This window comes from Protopterus annectens, chromosome 2.part1 (genome assembly GCF_019279795.1).
Source record: "Protopterus annectens isolate FY-2018-M chromosome 2.part1, PAN1.0, whole genome shotgun sequence".
Lineage (NCBI taxonomy): Eukaryota > Metazoa > Chordata > Ceratodontiformes > Protopteridae > Protopterus > Protopterus annectens.
Genome location: NC_056729.1, coordinates 1,509,424,804 through 1,509,447,071, shown reverse-complemented (window position 1 = coordinate 1,509,447,071; position 22,268 = coordinate 1,509,424,804). Strand labels below are relative to the sequence as shown.

Genomic DNA, 22,268 nt, shown 5'->3' with positions numbered 1-22,268 from the left:
TCTCCTCCTCCCAACAAATTCCAACACATGTGAGAGATGCAACCATATAGCCAAACTGGAGGCTAAGCTCTCTCAACTCAGTACTGGCATAACCAGTCAGGAGGAGAAGGAAACCACACTCACTACAATTCCAGTCTCACATAGACCTACCACGACAGCAAACCAAACACATAATCACACAAAAACATACTCGGAGGCTCTGAATAAAGATCTGCCTAAGCAGCAGAGACCTCCAAAGCAGACACCCAAGCAACTGTTACCCCAAAACAAAACACGAGCAACACATATCTCACAAAGCCAGTGTGCTGAACAGTCACAGCCCTTAAGGCTAAACAACACACCTGATACCCTTGTAATAGGTGACTCTATCGTCAAGCACACTGACATCCCGCTCACCAGGCTGAACAAGGAGAAGGTCACGGTGAGCAGCCTGTCGGGTGCTAGGATCCGCCACATAACACAAGCACTCAGGTCACTCCAAGGCAAGTACAAATATGACTCAATCATTGTCCATGCTGGTGTGAATGACCTGAGATGTACCTCCCTGGACTACATGAAAAGAGACATAGAGGAGCTCTCTGAGCATGTAGCCCAGGCCGGTATGACTCTGACCTTGAGTAGCATCTTACCCTCACCAAGAATGATGCCACAATATGAAGACAAGATGATCAATTTCAACAATTGGCTTAAGTACTGGTGTCATTCAAAGTGGATCCAATGTCTGTCAGCCTGGGATGATATGCTCGACAAGCCACGATGCTTCGCTAGGGACGGCTTGCACCTGTCACCCCTGGGCTTTCGGATATTGGCAAAGGCTCTTGCTACCCCCATAGTGCCTTTTTTAGGCAAGGCTCAAAAGACAAACCCACCTCCATAGGTATCACAAGGGATAAGAAACTAAGAGTAATGCTACTCTGGCCCCAGAAGTCTAAACCTCAAGATGCACGCACTTGAAACTCTCCTTAGCATGGAGAACATCGATATCTGTGCAGTAACAGAAACCTGGTTCAGGGCTCCCGAGAGCACCCCAGCACTACCAGGTTATACCTCATACCATGCTTTTCGGCCCCAAAACTTGGACTGAACCACAAAAGGAGGGGGAGTATCGATATTCATCAAAGATACCCACACCTCCAGGTTGGTGGCAAAGCACGAAGCATCAAAGACTATCCATGTGCAACTAACAGTGGGTAAAACTGCCTTCCAGTTTATAGCCTGCTACAGACCACCCTCCCAAACCCAGGAACCCCACTTGGCCTTCCTGAGAACACTGGAAAATATGAAGGTCTCTCCAAACACCATTATATTGGGTGACTTCAATTACCCAAACATAGACTGGGAGCATTACTCTAGCTCCAACACCCTAGCCCAAAGGTTCCTAGAATTCATAAACTCAAATGCTATGGAACAACTTGTTACCACTCCCACAACAGGGGAAAACATACTGGACCTGATCATCACCAACATGGGGACTCTATGCTCCAGACCAGAAGTGTATCCCTCACTGGTAAGATCAGACCATAAACTGATCTCACTGGATATTCACATCCCGACCCCACCCCTGCCCAGAAAACCACAGTGAAAAACTTGTCTAAAGCAAATTTCACACTCCTCAAAACCGAGGTGGAATCCTTCAAAGCCCCCGGGCCTGTGGAAAATATGGCCCAGACCGCAGAATCCTTTATAAATGCAATCTATGAACACCTTCAGGAATGCATGGATCATGCAATCCCAAATAAAACCAAGACCCAATCCTCCAAAGGCAGACGTCCTGTCTGGTGGACCCCAGCCATAAACAAACTATACAATAGAAGGAGGAAGCTACTACATGATAGAGCAAAATGCCAAAAAGGGAAGGCATCTCTGATCAGTATTAGCAAAAACCTAAGGGCACTCATAAAATCGTCTAAGGCCAGCTTCGAGAGAAAAATTGCACAGGACACTAAGGATAATCACAAGGCTTTCTTTAGTTATGTTAGGAACCTGGGTGGGAATTCACAGATATGCTCAGAATTAGTTCAAAATGACAAAAAATACACCGAACCCACAGACATTGCCAACATCCTAGCTGACAGGTTCAGCGCAAACTTCTCCCCCCCTCCCCACCAAAAGGGCAAATATCTGTCGCAGCAGAGTGCTGCCCCCCTGACATCTCAGATGCTCAGGTAAGAGCCGCCCTCTCCAAAGCAAAAAACACAGCATCAATGGGACCAGACGGTGTCCTGGGCTGCATCCTACATGAACTCCAAGAAGAGCTAAACCCAAACATAAAACTACCTCTCCACAAAGGTGGTGCCTCAACGGACCCTGGAAACTATCGCCCCATAAGCCTGACTAGCTTGGTCTGCAAAGCTATAGAAAGGATCATCATGGACCTCATAAATAAAGATATTGGGGACCTACAGACACTGGATCCTACCTCTTAAGCCTGGTCGACTTCTTTGAAACAGTCACCAAGGCCATTGACGAAGGGAAGGTGGTCCACACAGCCTACCTGGACCTCGCAAAAGCCTTCGATACAATACCCCACTCGGGCATTATAGATAAGCTCACCAGCTTAAATATAAACCCCTATGTCACTAGGTGGGTTGCAAACTGGCTCAAGGACAGAACCCACATGGTTAGAATTGCTGGAGCCATGTCAGACTCCAAACCAGTTACAAGTGGTGTCCCACAAGGCTCAGTCCTGGGACCTCTCTTGTTCGGTATATATTTCTCGGAGGTACAGGCCAACACAGAAGGACTGTGGCTGACCATGTTCGCAGATGACTGCAAACTGGGCGCCAGAATCGACTCTCCAGCCGACACAAGCATCCTCCAAAAGGGCCTCGTAGAAACAGACAACTGGTGCCAGAGCCATGGCCTCAAGCTAAAGGCCAAAAAGTGTATAGTCATCCCCTTTGGCAAAAACAAAGTGCCCACAAATTACCACATAGGTGGTAATCCATTAAGTACAGAAGAAGTAATTAGGGACCTGGGGACCCAAGTTGATAGCAATCTCTCATTTGACAACCATGTGGCCAAAGTGGTTAGAAAAACATTTTATACAGCCCACCTAATCATGAAGGGATTCACATCTAGATTAGGGGAGGTCATCATGCCTCTTTACTCATCCCTCATCAGGCCCACAATCGAGTACAATGCCCCTTTTGGGATGTACCTTACCAAACACCTGCAGCAACTGGAAAGACCCCAAAAGTAGCTCACCAAGAGGATCAAAGGGCTCAAACAGATGACATATGCTGCCCGGTTAAAGAAACTCCAGCTCTACTCAGTGGCATACCGCTTGCTCAGAAGCGACCTGTGCCTGACATATAAAGCCATGTCCAACCCGGAATTAAGGGACATGCTGCACCTCAAAAAATCCAAATCCCATCGAGCTACATGCTCGAGAGACTTGAACCTCAGCACTGAAATAAATAGGACATGCTGGAGGGACAGATTCATAACCCAGAGGCTCCCTTCACTCTGGAATAAAATCCCAGTCCAGGTTAGGCAGAGTCCCTCATTGACTCTCTTCAAGAGGAATCTTGATGAGTGGATGGGAGATCGTAGGTTTACCCCGGGTATCACTTCTGTGTCACTGTTAGACAGAGGCACAGTATACTAACCTCAAAAAAGGGCATAGCAAAATTAATTTAAAATGGGTGGCAAAAGCCAAACATACTCTGGCTAGGCTTATAAATGCCCTAGGGCAGATAGCCTAGTATGAACCTATGAACCTATGAACAGTGACTGGCTTCCAGACAGAAATGCAGGAATCTCCTGAATTGCCTCTGGATCTTGATATGATAACTGCCCTGGAGATCAATAGAGCACGCCCAATAATCCTTCCTCAAAAGATGTAGAATGGACTTTATGACCATCAGGATTTTTGTCTGTTTTACACATTGATCTAACTTGCTGAGATCCAATATCGGTCTGAGGTTCCCATGTCTTTTTGGAACTAAAAAGAACTTAGAATAGACTCCAGATCTTAGTTGGCTAGGGGAACTGGTTCAATGACTCTTTTGTCTAGCAACATGATATCTCTGTTTGTTGCAGATTCCAACTGATTGGATGGAGTATTGGGAATCTTCTGTCTTGCTCCTGGGGAGCCTAAAAGGGTATTGTATAATCCCTGGTAATGATCCTTAGCACCCAAGAATTATTAGTTATTGTTTGCTAGATGAAAGGGTGCAAAGAGAAGCATTACCTGACTGCCTCCAGAGTGCAGCAGTCAGGCGAACATTCAGGGACACTGATAAAGTTTCTCTGAATATGGCCCATGGAAACCTTGGTTTTGTGGACTACCTCTGCCTCGAAGGTGAAGTTCAGTGGAGTTGCCTCCTCTGCTGCCTTGGGGAGGCCTATCCCCAGGAGTGACTTGGTGAAAACCTTGGGATTTCTTGAACCACATTTTCCTTCCTCCTCTTTGATTCCTGGAAAAGGATCCTTGAGGAGCAGAAGAAAAGATCACTATGGCAGACAAGGTCTTACTGTCCTGTTCACTGCTTGTAAGTATTTCCTTTATGTTTGGTCCAAATAAGGCGGAGCTACACAGGAGCATTTATAAAGGATGTAGACACATCCAGGCATGAGGTCGCATGGAAGTGTGCTAGATAGTTTACCACTCAGAGTGCAAATGTCACTGAAGCATACCTCCATTTCCCCAGTCTGTCCAACGCACTTGACTCCCTGTTCATTGGATGGACAGTGGAAATTTCTTCGGACAGTTCCTTTTTTGTGGCTGCTGCTACCACCATGGCATTGGCCCAGTGTTTTCTTTTTTTTTTTTCCATAATTAATTTTTAATATAACACAGAAAAGCAAATAACAGAACCAACAAAATAACAACCTTGAGGTAAAACAATCTTTGTTCCAGCGGATTCTTAATAATACAGTCCATTCATAAAACACTACTAGTGTATAAACACAATAAAGAAAAAAAAGAAGTTATGTCTTACCGGGTCCATATCATAACATCGAAGTGTCAAAACTTCGAATGTTACAACATCAAACCCAAAACCACGAAACCATAAAACCCCGAAGACTGAGAACAGCGATTTTTTTTCCCTGGGGAAAACAAATCACGGTAACAGCACAAAATGCGAAACACATGAACACTACAAACTATTTCTAATGTGGGGGGCTGTATTCCCCACACCCTCCTACTTAAATATACCAACTCTGAGATCACACCACAGGGAGGAAATAGCAAAGCTGTGGAAATGGCCCACCAAATTCTTTTTCTGGGAAAGAATTCGATGTTCCGCCGCTCCAATATTTTCAGACTTCGAACTTTCAAGTTCGAGGTTTTGGTATTCGAACTTTTCAGCGTTCGATGTTTGGATATACACTCATCTTACCATAACATTATATCTGTGTTGTTGATCTTCGTTCATTCATTACTGATGGGTTATCAGTTCCATCCTCGGAACTGAGCCAGCCTCATACCAAGCTCGCATCAGTCCAAAACTCTTGAGCCAAGATCCTACCTAGAATGCTCTGCTCCCTGTTACCTCAGATCAAGTTTGCAAGTTGATAGACAAAAGTAGAGGCTACCTCTGGTCATAACAGACCTACAATAATGGAAAAAAAAGGAGCATATGAGATCAACCAGGAACCTCCGGAGGGGGATGGAGGGTGGGGAGTAATGAATGAATGAAGATCAACAACACAGATGGAACTTTATGGTAAAACATAACTTCTTTATCTGATGTTGTTAATCTTCGTTCATTCCTTACTGACGGGACCGAGCTCCCAGCTATCCGTATCCCTGGGCGGCCCTCATGGAAGCATATTTCTGAGCACCGTGGAACCAAAAGAAGCTCTTCTTCTGGAGGCCAAATCCAATTTGTAATGAAGGATAAAAGTATGGGGTTTCGCCCAAGTCACAGCTGAGCAAATGTCATTGAGGGAAGCCCTAGCATGGAAAGCTGCTGAAGTTGCCATTGACCTTGTAGAATGGGCTTTCACTTTGTGAGGCAAGGTGATGCTGTTCTTGTTGCAGATGAAGGTAATGCAACTTCTCAACCATGTTGCCAATGTAACTTTACAAACAGGATGACCTAGCCTTGGTCCAGAAAAGGCTAGAAATAGTTGGTCTGATTTAAGGGTAGAATTTGTTCTGCCCAGATAAAATCATATTTGCCTGTGAACATCTAGGGAGAGCAGGCAATACTCTCCCTTGTTAGAATGATTAGGAAAAAATACTGGGAAGTCAATAGAGTGGTTGATAGACCACTCTGAGACCACTCTGACACCACTTTCGGTAGAAAGGAAGAATTAGTTCTCTGTGATACTCTATCCTTATGGAAAATAAGGTAGGGACGTTTGATGTATAAGGCTTGAAGTTCTGACAGATGTCTGGCCGATGTGATTGCAACCAGAAATAAAGTTTTCCAAGAGAGGTGCTTCAAATCACATGAAGACGCAGGATCAAATGGGGGAGCTGTTAGGGCTTGTAGAACCAAGGCCAAATTCCAAGGTTGTACTGGTTCTCTAAAGGGAGGTTTTAGGTGAAAAATGCCCTTCAGGAAAGTCTTACAGAGTCTGTATGACATGAAGAGTCCTGTAAGCCAATGTGGAAATTAGAAATGGCAGCTAAATGAACACGAATAGTAGAGGCTGACACCCCAGATTGAAAAAGATCTGATAAGTAGTCTAATACCACCGAAACTAGGGCTGACAAGGGGTCCAATTGTTTGTTCACTGCCCATAATGTAAACCTTTTCCATTTGCTGAGATAGATTAGCCTGGTGGATGCTTATGAGATGCAAAAAGAATACTGTGCACCAGGGAAGAGAGGTTATCCTGCCTGGCAATCATAGGAAGTGGAGAAACCAGGCTGTCAGCTTCAGATTTGTTAGACTGGGGTGAGTCAGACCCTGCTAATGGGAGATCAATGTTGGGGATGGATTGAGAATCCATGGTCGATTTAGCAGGTGAGGCCAGAGGAAGAGGAACCAAACTTGTCGAGGCCAATATGGAGCAATGAGGATCACTTTGCTCTTCAACTGCCGTGCTTTCTTCAGAAATTGGGAGATGAGGGGTAGCGGAGGATAAGCATAAGGCAGACCCGAGGGCCAAGCGTGGACTAAAGCATCTCTCAGTGACTATCCCCGAGGGGGGGATCAGGGCGAAATTGCTGCTGCACTTGTAGTTGATTGGGGAGGCGAATAGGTCGCAGCAAGGCTGGCCCCAGTGGTTGAAAATTTTTACCGCTATTACAGGATTGAATGTACCTGCTCAATTTATCCACTATTATGTTGGAGCTCCCAGGAATGTGCACTGCAATTAGAAAGCGGTTGGAAGCTATCACCTATTGTCCTATTCTCAAGACCTCTCTGCATAACTGATAAGATCTGGTGCACCCTTGCTTGTTGATGTACCAGAACACTGACATGTTGTCTGATTGGATCGCAATAGTCCCTGACAGAAGGATCGAGTGGAATGCTTGCAAAGCTAATAGCACCGCCCTCAGTTCCAGGACATTGATATGCAAATTGGCGTCTGTCTCCGACCAGGTGCCTTGGACCGAGTTTCCCTGACATAGCCCCTTCCACCCCATCAGGGAGGCGTCCTTGGTCACTGTGGCTTTCAGCTGATGGGGGCTGAAGGGGCGAGACCATTGTTGGGGATTTTGAGACATCCAACAGAGCAAATCTTGCTTGCATCTCTGAGTTACACTTACATGAAAAGACAAAGGATGTTGTATAGGGTACCACTGAGTGAGAAGTAGCCACTGAAGAAGTCTCATGTGGAATCTGGCCAGAGGAACAATGGTGATTGAAGCTGCCATTGACCCCAAGAATTGGAGTATGGACCGAGCAGAGGATATGTGGTGACAAATTAGTGGCTGAACCTGTTGTCTTATTCTTTGAAGTCTGTGAACTGGAAGAGATGCTGTGCAATTCCTTGTGTCTAACAGAACCCCAATGAATTCTAATGATTGTGCTGGGGTCGTGTTGGACATCTCCCAGTTTATAGTGATTCCCAGGTGCTGAGCTGTGAGAAGAGTGTAGTCTAGGGCTTCTTCCAGTAGACGCTTGGTGGGGGCGGTAAGGAGCCAGTCGTCTAAGTATGGAAACGCCTGGAATCCTTGAAGTCACAGGTGAGCAATGACCACTGCCATGCATTTGGGGAACATTCTGGGGGATGTAGACAGACTGAAGGGCAGTGCTCAAAATTGGTAGTGACTGGCTCCTATGTGGAAGCAGAGGTATCTTCTTGAGTGCTTGTCCATTTTTATATGGTAATACGCATCTTGAAGATCTACAGAGCACATCCAATCATCTTCTTCCAGAAGAGGAAGGATAGACTGAACTGTGACTATCTGGAATTTCTCTGTTTTTACAAATTTGTTTAGTGTGCCGAGATCCAGAATTGGTCTCCAGTCCCCTGCCTTTTTTGAGACTAAAAGAACCTTGAGTAAAAAGCAGAGCCTATCTGGTCTGGGGGGACCGTTTGGATGACTCTTTTTTTGTAGCAGTTTTTGGGTTTCGTGCACTGCTGCTTCCTTTTGACTGAGTGGGATTTTGGGTACATCTCTGGGTGAGGTGGGACAGAGATGGAAGGGAATGGGGTAGCCTCTGTATATTATCCTTTGTACCCAAGAATTGGTGGTTATGGTTTGCCAGGCAATGGGGTACAAGAAAAAAAGAAAAAAGAATCTCTGGAACCCCTGAAAGGGGTGTTTTCCATTACAGTTTCCCCCTTTTCCTCCAGGGGAGAACTCGGAATGTACGTCATGGAAAGAGCCCTGTGATTTTCTGTGCCACATCTTCCCGCTCCTCTGATTTCTGAAGTAGAATCTTTGAGGGGTGGAGTGTCAGACACCAATGGCAGACAGGGTCTTGCCATCTCGTTTGCACCTTGCCAGTGTATCTTTAACCTTAGGACTAAACAATGAAGTGGCCTCAAAAGGGGCATTCATAAAGGAAGCCTTAAAGGAGTCTGTAAAGTCACAAAGGCGCATCCAGGCATGACGTCTCATGACTGTACCTGCGCCTGCCACTCTAGTCACTCCTTCTATTGCATGTGAAATAAGGTGCATGGAAGAATTGGATATCAATTCTAGGTTCGCTATCTGAGAAGCTACATTGTCGCTCACCTCATCAGAAACAGCTCCTGCTAAGGTTTCAGAGAGTTGGTTGATAAGGTCCCTCTGGAGCCTTGTAAAGTGTGCCAAGTAGTTCAAGGACCTTACAGCGACGGTCGATGAAGCAAACACTCGCTTCCTGAGTCTGTCTATCGCCCGGGACTCCTTGCTGGGTGGATGGACAGTCTGGCTCTCTTCTGCCAAGTCTTTTTTGGTTGTAGCCACCACCACCATGGCATCTACTGAAAGACCCTTTGACCAATGGGGATGCTCAAAAGGAGGAGACAAAACCTTGTCAGGCCTCCAACGTATAGCTTCCAAGGTGTCAGGAGCCTTCCATGCATGCTGGATGATGAGCTGGACAAGCTCATCAGCCGGTGGGGTAATCCAGGAGGTAGGGGGCCGGGCACAAAAGGCCTACAGGAATATGGATTCCTTTGAGGAAGGGTTGGTGGACTTCCAGTTACCCCTCTGTCTTAGGGTCTTGAAGATGTTATCAAAGGACACCTCATCAGAGGGTGACTGTGGGGACCCTTCCCCGTCATCAAAGTCCGTATCTTCGGTCAAAGACTCCTCAGTGGACTCCATGTGCTTCCACTTGCATGAAGCCTTGCAAGGGACTTCCTCAGTGGAGAGCTCTGGGCAAGATTGCAAAGAGGGGATCTCCTGAGGGGGAGAAACCGGAGGCCCTTGTGCCTGGGGTCCGGTGGTTGTGGCTTGCGACAGTTGAGGCACAGAGGGGGGGGGACTCTGACAGGAAGGTTTTGCCGGCGGAGGCAATTGCTCTCTCCATGGCCTGAAATGCCTGACCTCCTAAAGAGGGATGGGAGCCCAGAACTGAGCACGACAACCTCAGAACCGGGGTCACACCCTGCTCCGATGAGCCGACCCCCAGACCAGGAGTCTCAAGAGGACTCGGGAGGAGGATTCTTGGAAGTTGCCATAAAAAAATTGGTGTGCAACCAAGAATACCTACTCCCACGGCACAGCCACTAGCCTGAGAAGAGCCTGGTGCCCAGTGCACTGAGGGCCACAAGGATGACTCTGGCTCCAAAGTGAGGTCCACTGTTGGTGTCAAAGGAAGGGAAGCTGTTGCCAGAGGAAGGGGCTTCGATGCTTCCCTGGAAGTCGAAAGAGGAGTGTAAGTTGGAGTCCGTGGACAAATACGGTCACCTGGAATAGGGAACGTAGCTTTAGATGGTTGAGAGAGACCCCTGGCCACAAGCAACTGGTCGACAAGCCGCAACACATTGTGTTCTGAGATGCTCCTGGTCAACCTCATAGAGAGACCTGGAGGAGATTCTGGCCTGTCTAAAAATGGGCTATACTGGCTTCTCACAAACGGATCCAAGGAAGGAGAGTACTTAGTCCTTGCTAGTTCATGCGGTGCAAAGCCCAGAACCAAGGGTGTCTGCACTGAGGAGAATGGTGTCGAGGTTATCCGCGCTGACATAGACAACACCATAGGTGTCTAGTGTGTCTGCACCGTAAGGGGCAGTGTGGCAAATGTCTGCATGGATGAATACGGTGCCATCGAGGAAGGTGTCTGCACCGGTAACGATGGTGCCAAAAGAGACTGCACCGAACAAGTTGCATTAATGCTCAAATGAAAGACCTCATGAGAATCTGGATGTTCAAATTCTATTCCTACATCTATATATTCACAATACTGAAATCTCTTACAGGGTTTAGTCCCTCTATCTTTAGAATGCCCTATCTGATCTCTCGGTGTACACAGTCTCCTTTTCAACGACTTTTTGTTCTTAAACATAAACTGAGGATGTGGGTCCAGAAACTTACTCACTTGCCTATCTGTGGTCAAGAGAGTCCAATGAGTATTCATTTGAGCGTTAATGTAACTTGTAGTACCCCCCCATGTGGTATATCTGGCTGCATGCCAGTTATGTAATAAATTCTATGTTGGTAAGACCGACAGATTGCTCAAAGAAAGAATAATAGAGCATATATATCATATTAAAAAGAAAAGCATATTTAATGCCCTTGCAAAGCATGTGTCTGAGACAAGTGAAAGACATAGTTTTAAACTGATGGTCTTAGGCAGATGTTATGAGAATAAGGGGGGGGTGATATCAGAGCTAGAACGGAAGAGTTAGAGGCAAACTGGATTGTGAGGTTGAGGGCTGATGTAGGACATGGCTTAAATGACCATGTGCCAATGAGACCCATTTTAAAAAATAGACCATTGTGTAGGTGATGTTTTTAAATGTGTTATATGTGTACATCTTTTTCAGCATTTGCATTTAATGGCACATATTTTTAAATGTATACATTTTTTATATGTTTTTAGAAGCATTTTTCTTTAAATAGTTAAATGGTTTTGTCATGTGATTTGTGATGATAGTATAAAATGGGTGTTTTAGTAACAATGTAGATACACCTGAAAAAGCATTTAGTGAAAGCGCTTGTGTTAATAAACAGCTGTGTTGGTTGAAGAAACTGGAGCCTTGCCTTTGTTTTTTTTTCTGCATTTATTCTTGGACCTTTGGTGACTTACTGCAGAGGCACCTGGATTTTGTTGGTTTTGCTTTTCACATTCATCAACATCAAGTAAATATTTACAATAGTGCTATTTTCCATAAAAAAGAAAAAAAAAGAAATAACTTGAGTAAGATTAATATTAAGATGTGGAAGCATGGAGGTGTTTAGGTGAAATGGCATTGGAGTTTTTAACTAAATTGCTTAATGAAATCTTGGAAAGTGAGAGGATAGCTGAGGAATGGAGAAAAAGTGTTTTGGTACCGATTTTTAAGAATAAGGGTGATGTGCAGAGCTGTAGTAACTTCAAACTGATCAGTCACAGCATGAAGTTATGGGAAAGAGTAGTGGAAGCTAGGTTAAGAAGGGAGGTGATGATTAGTGATCAGCAGTATGGTTTCATGCCAGGAAAGAGCACTACAGATGCGATGTTTGCTCTGAGAGTGTTGATGGAGAAGTACAGAGACGGTCAGAAGGAGTTGCATTGTGTCTTTGTGGATTTAGAGAAAGCATATGACAGGGTGCCTAGAGAGGAGTTGTGGTATTGTATGATGAAGTCGGGAGTGTCAGAGAAGTATGTAAGAGTGGTACAGGATATGTACGAGGGTAGTGTGACAGTGGTGAGGTCTGCGGTGGGAGTGATGGATGTGTTTAAGGTGGAGGTGGGATTACATCAAGGATCAGCTCTGAGCCCTTTCTTATTTGCAATGGTGATGGACAGGTTGACAGACGAGATCAGACAGGAGTCCCTGTGGACTATGATGTTTGCAGATGATATTATGATCTGTAGTGAGAGTAGGGAACAGGTGGAGGAGACCCTGGAGAGGTGGAGATATGCTCTAGAGAGAAGAGGAATGAAGGTCAGTAGGACTAAGACAGAATATATGTGTGTGAATGAGAGGGAGGATACAGGAATGGTGAGGATGCAGGGAGTAGAGGTGGTGAAGGTGGATGAGTTTAAGTACTTGGGATCAATCGTTAAGAGTAATGGTGAGTGCAGAAGAGAGGTGAAGAAGAGAGCACAGGCAGGATGGAGTGGGTGGAGAAGAGTGTCAGGAGTGATTTGTGACAGACGAGTACCAGTAAGAGTGAAAGGGAAGGTCTACAAGAGGGTAGTGAGACCAGCTATGTTAGTTGGGTTGGAGACAGTGGCATTGACAAAAAGGAAGGAATCAGAGCTTGACGTGCCAGAGTTGAAGATGTTAAGATTTGCACTAGGTGTGACGAGGATAGACAGGATTAGGAATAAGTATATTAGAGGGTCAGCCCAGGTTGGAAGGTTTGGAGACAAAGCCAGAGAGACAAGATTACGTTGGTTTGGACATGCACTGAGGAGGGATGCAGAGTATATTGGGAAAAAGATGCTAAGGATGAAGCTGCCAGGTAACAGGAAAAGAGGAAGGCCTAAGACAAGGTTTATGGATGTGGTGAGAGAGGACATGCAGGTGGTTGGTGTGACAGAGCAAGATGCAGAGGACAGGAAGAAATGGAGACAGTTGATCTGCTGTGGCGACCCCTAACGGGAGCAGCCGAAAGAAGAAAAAGAAGAGGAAGATTAAGTAATATGGTTGAGCTGTATATTAAGGGCCCTCACAGACACTATATAGGGCTATATAAAAAAGGATGAGTAGGGAAAAGAGATCTAGGGATTTTATCTAATCCCTCAAGTAAGGCTATAACATGTTAATTGATTCAGTTCAAGATAAGGTCAAAAAGAATACTCCAATATTCTATGAGGTATATATGATCTTTGGCATTTGCCATTACAAACATGTGTGCTGTTAAGTATTTAACTGCCATTATTTTAAAGCCTCTCCAATTAAGTATGGATCTGTCTGTCCAGTTTAGTGTAATATAAAATTTGATTAAAACAAATAATGTGATTAAGATGTGGGCTTATAACTTTGTTATACCAGGTGGGGGTATATATAATATGGCAAATTCCCAGGATAGGGCAGTTTTTTCATACCCGATCTTTTGAAGTTTATCTCTTAGGGAACACCAGAGTTTACAGGAGCACTTACAGCTCCAAAAAATGTGGAGGAGATCCACTTTTTTTAGGTCACATTAAGGACAGAAGGGAGAAAAATATGTATTAAATTTATTTTTGGCCAAAGGGGCTATATATGCGTTGTTAAGGATCATGAATTGGGTATAGCTGAGTTTTTTAAAGGCTATTGTTTTTGAAGTTATTTTTATTGAGCACTTAATTTGGTCATTTGATATTGCTGAGTTTGGATCAGTCCAATATTTAGAAAACAAGACTTTGTTTTTGGTGTCTGATCATGTTAATTAGGTTGTACGTGTTTGAGATAATTTTCTTCTTCTTTAGGAGGAGGTTCCAAAGAGTTCTGCAGATACTTATGTTTGCATCTAGATTAGGGTAGGATAGCATATTGGAACACATTTCTCTAATTTGTCTTAAATGATAGTAGAGCTCTTAGGAAGTTTAATTGAAACTCTCAAGTCTGCAACAGATTGGTCTCTGCAGGGATAGAGATCTAGAATACTACATTCTTTTAAAAGGGGGGAGTTATTTAGATGTAACATTGAATTATTAATTTTTAAATTTGGATTGAGATGTGGAGGTTGCAGGATAGTAAATGCATTGGATAAGATCAGTGAGCTAATTAAGTTTTGAAAAATAAGTCTATTATTCTTTAAGGAAGTGTGCAAGTTGGATCTTTTCAAGTTCAATTTATCCAGGAAGGGAGAGCGTTGGGGTTAATATTAACAGATTTAATATAGTTATAATAGAGTTTTATCTAGGAAGGGAAACATTCTTTCCTATTTGGATTGTAATATGCTATTAATAATAGTCTATTGCTGTTGATAATATCATAATAAAGTTTGAAGTCAGGAAGAAGTAATCTCCCTTTATCTTTAGGGTATATCAGCCTTTGGTAAGAAATTCTAGTTGATTTAGTCAACCATATACATTTAACTAAGCATGAATGGAGTTTTTTAAAGAAAATGTTATGTATTATTGTCTGCTTAGTTGTCAAGCTATATAGTAAGCTTGGTAATATGTTCATTTTTATAATCTCTACTTTGGACAAGGGAAGCTGAAGTTTGACCCATCTATTACAGTCTGTAATGTTGACCAAAGATTTGTAATATTATTCTGGATAAAAGTTTTAGGGTTCTGATGGAAAGAAATTCCTAAGAACTTCAAAAGAATTAGTTACTTTATTTTTCAGTTGGTTGGGAGTACAGAAACAGCACATCAGATACGTAGCCCAATGTTTTCTATCTTTGGGGGCAACTAGAATCTTATCTAGCTCTTCTGGGATATGCATTGCCACATCTGGTTCCTTCCAAGCGTTCTGGGTGATGAGATCAATTAAGGCGTCAGGAGGTGGGACCAACCAAGAGATCGAAGGGCTGGAATCAAAACTTCAAGAAACAGTGACTCCTCAGGAGAAGGAGTTTCAATGGACCATACCCACCTCTGTTTCATCAATTCCAAGATGTCTCCAAAGGAGGCATTTTTGGGGGGACCTTTGGGAGCCTTCTCCATCAATGAAGTTGGGGTTCTCAGTAACAGACTCAGGAGAGAAGTCAATATGCTTCCGCTTGCAAGTCTTCTTCCAGGGAATGTGCCTCAGAGCTTCTGAAGAAGACACCTCAGAGTTAGACATGGAGCTCAAATGATGATCGGTCTCAAAGCTAATTGGGTCTGTCTGTCCCTGTCAACCAGAATGAGAGGAAGAAAGTGCAGGCTCCAGCGGGAGTCAGGATGGTTCTGAACTCTGTGCACCACAAGTCTTCTTGTTCCAGCCAAGGCCCTCTTCACAGCCAATGGAGCTGATGAAGAACCACTCATTATAGCAGAATCAGTAGCCTTCCGAAATCTGAAGGTGGACAGCTCTGTGGAAGACCTCAGAAATGAGCCATCCAGGGCTGAAGCTGAGAGTAGTAGAGACAGCTCCAAAATCTTCAGAATCAACTCCACCATTGATGCCCCAACTCAAATGCTCCAGGTCTAAGACTCTACAGGACCTGAGTGCATCGACATCAAGAAAGTGAGAGAAGAAGTCAAAGCAAAAAAGTCTCCAGGGCTATCAGATCCAATGCTGGTATGGAGGGGGAGGGGGGGGGTTGGATTCCATCAAGTCCAAAAAGGGAGGCAGCATCAGAACTAGTATGGTCAGTGTAGAAGGGTCTGATCCCAGTCCTCTCCTTGGTGATGGAGCCAGGAGGACCCCCAGTTGAATCTGTGTCCTCAAAAACATCAACATATGGTTGACATCCATTTCAGTAAGTCTTTTAGTGTACTGACCAGACCCCGAGGAAGAAGGTATCAATGAAAGTCTCAGAGGGAACTTCTGAAGAATCAGGGAGTTTGGACTAAGGCTAATTGACCCCACAGAAATGGAGGTTTTGGAGGAGTGAGTTCAGATCCTGGATGCAGTAGTATTTGACTGCCTTGATATCTTAGGTGTCAGACCCAAAACAGCAGATGGCTCCAGAGACGTTTTCTAAGATTTATTGACTCATTCTTCTTGACTTTTTTCTGACTGTTTTTCATTATGTTTATCTCTATCTCTGTCTTTCTCTCTCTCTCTCTCTTTTTTCCCTTGATCCTTGTCTCACTCTTTTTCTTATTTGTTTTTCAATGGAAGAAGAGGTAGAGGGTGCCTTCATATCAGAGGACAGTTTAGACCCTCTCTGAGGAGGAAGAAGCCCTTTCAGAATAAGTTTCTCTTTCCTTCCTTGGAAAGCTCTTGTGCCGAAGGTAGCACAAATACTGCAGGTGTCCTGCAAGTGGGAAGGCCCTAAGTAGTACACACAGAGAGAGTGTGGGTCTTGAGGTGGATCTTATGCCCATAGGAGAAACACTTTTTTAATACCTGTAGACTTCTCTGAAATCAGAAGAAAAAAAATGTTTATACTACCAAACAGGGTAATATCAGTAATAAACTAGAACGATTAGTATGGTGTGTGTGTGTTTGTGTGTGTGTGTGTGTGTGTGTGTGTGTGTGTGTGTGTGTGTGTGTGTGTGTGTGTGTGTATAAATATATATATATATATATATATGTATATATATATATATATATATATATATATATATATATATATATATATATATATTATATATGTGTGTGTGTGTGTGTATGTATACACCTATATCTTTAACTGTAAAATTCTACATCTAAAGCTAACACACCACAATCAGCATAGGTACTAGAAAAATCTATGCTAACACTATAAACTTGCCTAAATACCTGTGATTAACACTAATACTAAATATTATCTCTAAAAAAGAATTTAATTATTTTTCTAAAGGAAGGTACAAAATTTTCAATTACCATGAAATAGAATGGAGCACTCGGTCAAAATGTTTGGTTAGGCAGGTGGCAAACAAGATCTGAGCTAATTCCGGCAGGAGTGGGAACTGAGGGTAGGGGAGGAGTCAGAGCTCTCAGATCCAATACCATGGTATAATTTTCCGAAGTCAGACCTGACCACATCTCACTACCCACACACTGAATTATATGAAAATAGACAACATTGGATGCAAGGCTGAATACATGCATAGTCTCCTATAAAAACGATGTAGTGAATAACATCAAAAATCACACAGCCAGCCCAAGACCATCTGCACAGCTGGTGTAGTATTCCTGATGTGCAGAATTTCATCTCAGTTTTGACCTTTGCCTGAAAGCATTTACCTCTAATTATATACCACTATTTTCTGTCATATCAGAGAAACAATACAAAGCTCTCAGAGTCACGATGACATACTTATCAGAGATGGTAGAGGCAAGATCCAGACTGCTGACTGCAGACAGTTCTATGGCAAACAGTAATGAAGGAATGGATAATATGGATAAGAGGTAAGCCAACTTGCCTAGGGCTTTCTTTAAGGAAGATCAGTCTAAGCATCTAGCATGTGATTATTACCTACTCTATTTGACCTGAAAGGAGTCTGTCTGGGCAACAAAATTTGCAAAGATGTTTCAGGGTGACACTGGATCAAAAACAAAACAAGTACAGTAAGTCAGTGTAATGGGAAGAAGGAAAGTACCATGATGATTTCATTGGAATAGCTGACTTCTCAGTCCAGAAATGTAATACAGCAGGTTTGTTGTAAAACTCCATACATGGGATACAACTCAGGTCAAGTCCCTAGCTATAAAGGAATATTAGACGCAGCAGCCAAAGATTCAATTTACAATAAAATGACACAGAGTAATACATTTATTTTAGGTGAGGAAAGAAAAACAAATTAAGAAAAACTAAAAAGTTTCTGAAAACGAGAAAATATTGACTGTTAGGAAGCACTGAAAAGTCAATTTATATATTGGTAAGAAATGAAGATATGAACCACAAACTGCGGAAAACCAACACAAAAAAGAATAACTTACAACTGTTTCTGTATGGGGCGAGCCCCTACCTGCAATGTTATATATATCAACTGCACTGTCACACAATCATGAAATGGAAGAGATCTCAAAACAAAGGAATTGCTACCAGTGCACACAGAGAAACTGCTCCAGCAATTTTTTCCTATATAAAACAGTAATACACCTTTTTCAAATTGAGAAGTTTTGGCTCAAGGACTTAATGTTTGGGGAATTTGTTCCCATTGAAGTATAGATATAATTTTGCTATGATTGTATGCCAACTGTCAGGACAAAATGGTATAGCTGAAAGAGGTTTTGTGTGTGTGTGTGTGTGTGTGTGTGTGTGTGTGTGTGTGTGTGTGTGTGTGTGTGTGTGTGTGTGTGTGTGTGTGTCTGTGTGTGTGTGTGTGTGTCTGTGTGTGTGTGTGTGTACATTGAGGTGGTCCTAGCAACAGTCACAAAGTAATAAGGTACAGTGCCTTAACTACTATAATTCTGAGCAAAGCTGTCACCAGAAAGATGCAGTAACTAGGAATGGTTATTACACAATCAGAGGATCTCAGCTGATAGCAGATTTTAATGAGCGACATCCAGCCCTCAACACACAGAATCTTATTTATAGGTCATATACATATATTAGGTGAGAGAGCAGGAGAAATTCTAGAGTTAAGACAGACGCTTATATTAGTATTACATGTCAATAACTCAATGCTGATATACTTACTCTGGAGCTAATGGAGATGTTCAAGAAGTAAAACAATATCCAAGTGCAAGATAAGAAAAGGAAGAAATAAAATAAGGTCCGAGGAGGAGACAGACTGAAAGTGATTCTGAGAAGGGACTGGAACAAGTATGATGTCTTACAGTAAGAGGGCCTACATAAATGTGGACAGAAACTGACAGGACTACAGCAAGTACAAGAATAAGAAAACAAAGGACTCTGAAGTGCTATGTGAATCAGAAAAGTGTGTCTTTTAGCAGCTGACATAGCAGCAGTGGAGGTACCTACGGATTTGAAAGGCAACAACAGATGATGGCATTAACTGAGGCTATTTATAAATTAATATCAAGTTAATGCCAATGTTTAATCAAGCACAGAGACTGAAAGGCAATGATTATTTCCTTTGAGCATTGCACAGTACAGTGCTGAATGAGGACATAGCAAGCTAGAAATGCAAAGCAATGACTACGTAACCAAAACATTCCAGTAAACTCTAGGAAAAAACATAGGCTCTTCTGTGGCAGTGGGCTCGTATAAACTGTAAACTGGAAAATGGATACTTAAAATATTTCCAAAGTACAGAGCAACAAAAACAGAGCATATTGCATGCACTGAGTATGAGAACACTTACCAGATATGGAGCAAACTCAGTAAATATGAAAAGCAGCTTACATTTACAAAAAAAATCAGAAAAAACTTGCAAATAAAATGTGACTCACAGGAGTTATTCTGTGGAAGTTGTCTTATCATTCTAAACACAGACAAATACATCCAAATATCAAAAACCATAAATTGTGGCCATAATGTACCTAACCAATGCAACAGTGCTTTGAATGCTATATAGTGTTTATTTTGTATCATGAATCAGCTTACAAAAACTAGTAAAACAAAAGACACATGGGTATTTCAAGGGCATCAAGGGATTAAGTCCTCAGCCTTCTTGTCTGGATTAAAAAATGCATTACTGTTACCGTGTCTGAAGATTTAGTTTCTGATGCCCCTATAACTGAATACAGTTGTGATATTTTTAGCTATACCTGCTGGAGTTTAGCTTCAGTTAAATACACACTGATATTTTCTTATAAAAATCCACAGTCAACATATGGTCAAGCAGTATTTCTACAGTCATGTAAAGATGCAGCAATAAAAATGCAGAGTATACATAGCAGAGAATCATTCTTGTACATTCAGCAGTTCAAACATTACCTCTTGCACAGTTGTGTCCAGTCCAACCAGAAGCACAGATACAATGACCTGTAACAGGATTGCAGCTACTTTCATCATTACCACATGCACACTTCATTTGGCAATCCATCCCATACCAGCCAGCAAGACATGCTACAAGAAAGAAAAAAATCAAAGAAAGTCAGAGCTCTGGTCAATAAAACTGCTTATGTAATTAATCAAGTAGTGTTACTTCTGTAGTGTAGTACCCTCAGTGGGTAAAACCACTGTATGGTGACAATGCTTCATCTAAAATTTTAGCATTAATTCTGGAGCATGTTACTTTGCCAAGATGAGACATCACCTGTCACCACAGCCTAGGTTTTTGTATCCAGTCCTACAAAAAAAAAAATAACCACTTTTAAGTGACTTCTGTTATACAGTGAGTGGTATTACATACTACAGTTCTGGTAGCACCTGCCAGATCATAAAATCTGTAGTTAAACATGTATACCTAATTAACTGTTTCTAGCATAGTTCCTTTGGAACAGATTTATTTGCAGCTGTATTTCTACCTCTTGGCAGTAAAAAGCAATTCATTAATTCATTCAATGTGTCTTTACTACTGAGCTAGATTCTGAAAAACAGTGGTGTAGTTTTTTCGTAAATACAACCTAAACATCTGAAAAGTAAATGTTGAATAAAGTCCATGGGACATCACAGGCAGATGTCTCTCCTCCCACTAGGTATACATGATGTGTACTTCTCGCTGCAACCTTTTAGAATTCACAGGCATCCCTACTACTGTGTTTTTGTACAAGGACGTGCAGCACTGCAGTGGGCTGTCTCTACAGCCAGGGAATATGCTAATGAGGCATTCTGGTGAGAGGTGCATGCTAATTATCCATGCCTTCTCTCCCAAAACTGCCTCAGAGAAGGCATCTAAATGCCTTGTAGATTACTATGGTTGCCCCATGCACCTTGCAGTAGTTGACCATATTCATCCATTGTGGTAGAGGTAAGTGCTGTGGAATGTATTGTTAATGTAGGGTATGGAGGTGTATACATGAATGCATGTCGTCATCATCATCATTAACCTCCTTTTCCTATTTTCGATATGGAGTTGGGGGGTTGCATCAATTGTCAACATCTCTCTCAATTTAATACTCCTCTCCTACCTTCTTTGACAATCATGCCTAACTGTCACAGGTCATCTCTCATACAATACATCCATATCTTTGCTGGATGCCCTTGTTTCTCTTGCCTCCTTCCTTTCTGTCCCAAATCTCATTCACCACTTTGTCTTTACTTTCTTCCACATGTACCCAAACAATCATAATCTGTACTCTTTGACCTTCTCTGCAATTCAGGCTACTTGGGCTTCCATTCTGATGCTGTCCTTTCTTCATCTGCCCCACAGTGTGCATCCTGCCAACCATCACAGACACCATCTCCATCACCTCTAGCTTTTTTAACTGCTCTGCCTTCACCACCCTTTTTTTTTTTTTTTACACCATACAATAGTACTGGTCACACCACTGTTTTGTACACCTTCCATTCTTTGTCATTCTTCTGTCACACAATACCCTTGAAATGCTGTGCTAGTTGCCTGCAGTCTCTCTGATTCTAGCTCTGACCTCCTCATTCAAACTTCCCTTCTCCTAAATCACCCCTTCCAGATACTTGAAACTGTTAACCTGTTCCATTATTTCCCTTCTATTTCAGTTCTCATTGTCTTCTGATTTCTCCCATTTTTTGCCACTACAACCATCTTATCTGTATTCAGTTTCATACCATGTGCCTTTTGCTTTGCATTCTATTCCCCTTATCATTTGCTGAAGTTCTTATTCAGAGTCTGCCTGTAATACCATATCACCTGCATACAGCAACTTTGTTGATCTGTCTCCTCTGACCTGCTTGTAAATGTAGTCCATCTCTAGTATTTACAGCAGTGGGCTCAAAGATGAACCCTGGTGCACACCCACTCCCCACTGTGAAACCCACTGCGAGTCTGAACAATGTTTGTACTCATGTCATTGGGTCTTTGTACATATCCTACACTAATTCTTCCAGTGTTTCTGGGACTTCAAACCACAGTACAACTGCCCAAATCCACTTTCTTGGGGCTTTGTCATGCACTTTCATCAAGTCTGTCAATAACTATTTAGACTCCTTCCTCATCTGTAGCTTCTTCTCAACTATCTGTCTCACTGCAAACATTAGGTCATTTGTGCTGCATCTTTATCTGAATCCAAACTGCTCATCTCCCATCTTACTTTCTACTACCCTGTACATTTGTTTATCAATCACCTTCTCCAGAACTTTCATGCAATCTGACAGAATTTTGATACCTTTACACAGTCTACAGTTGCAAATGTCACCTTTGTTTTTGTACACTGGTACTATAATGTTTATACTCCAGACATCTGAGATAAACCTTTCTCTCCATACTTGA

General features: G+C 42.7%; 1 protein-coding gene across 1 annotated transcript in view; it reads right to left on the bottom strand.

Annotated features, from left to right (window-relative positions):
• Positions 1-22,268, bottom strand: part of MEGF6 (multiple EGF like domains 6) — a 2,184,612-nt gene that overhangs the window by 887,131 nt on the left and 1,275,213 nt on the right. Inside the window, exon 17 of the mRNA XM_044062967.1 lies at positions 19,856-19,987. Coding sequence (XP_043918902.1) covers positions 19,856-19,987 — 132 coding nt within the window. The remainder of the gene's footprint in view (positions 1-19,855; positions 19,988-22,268) is intronic.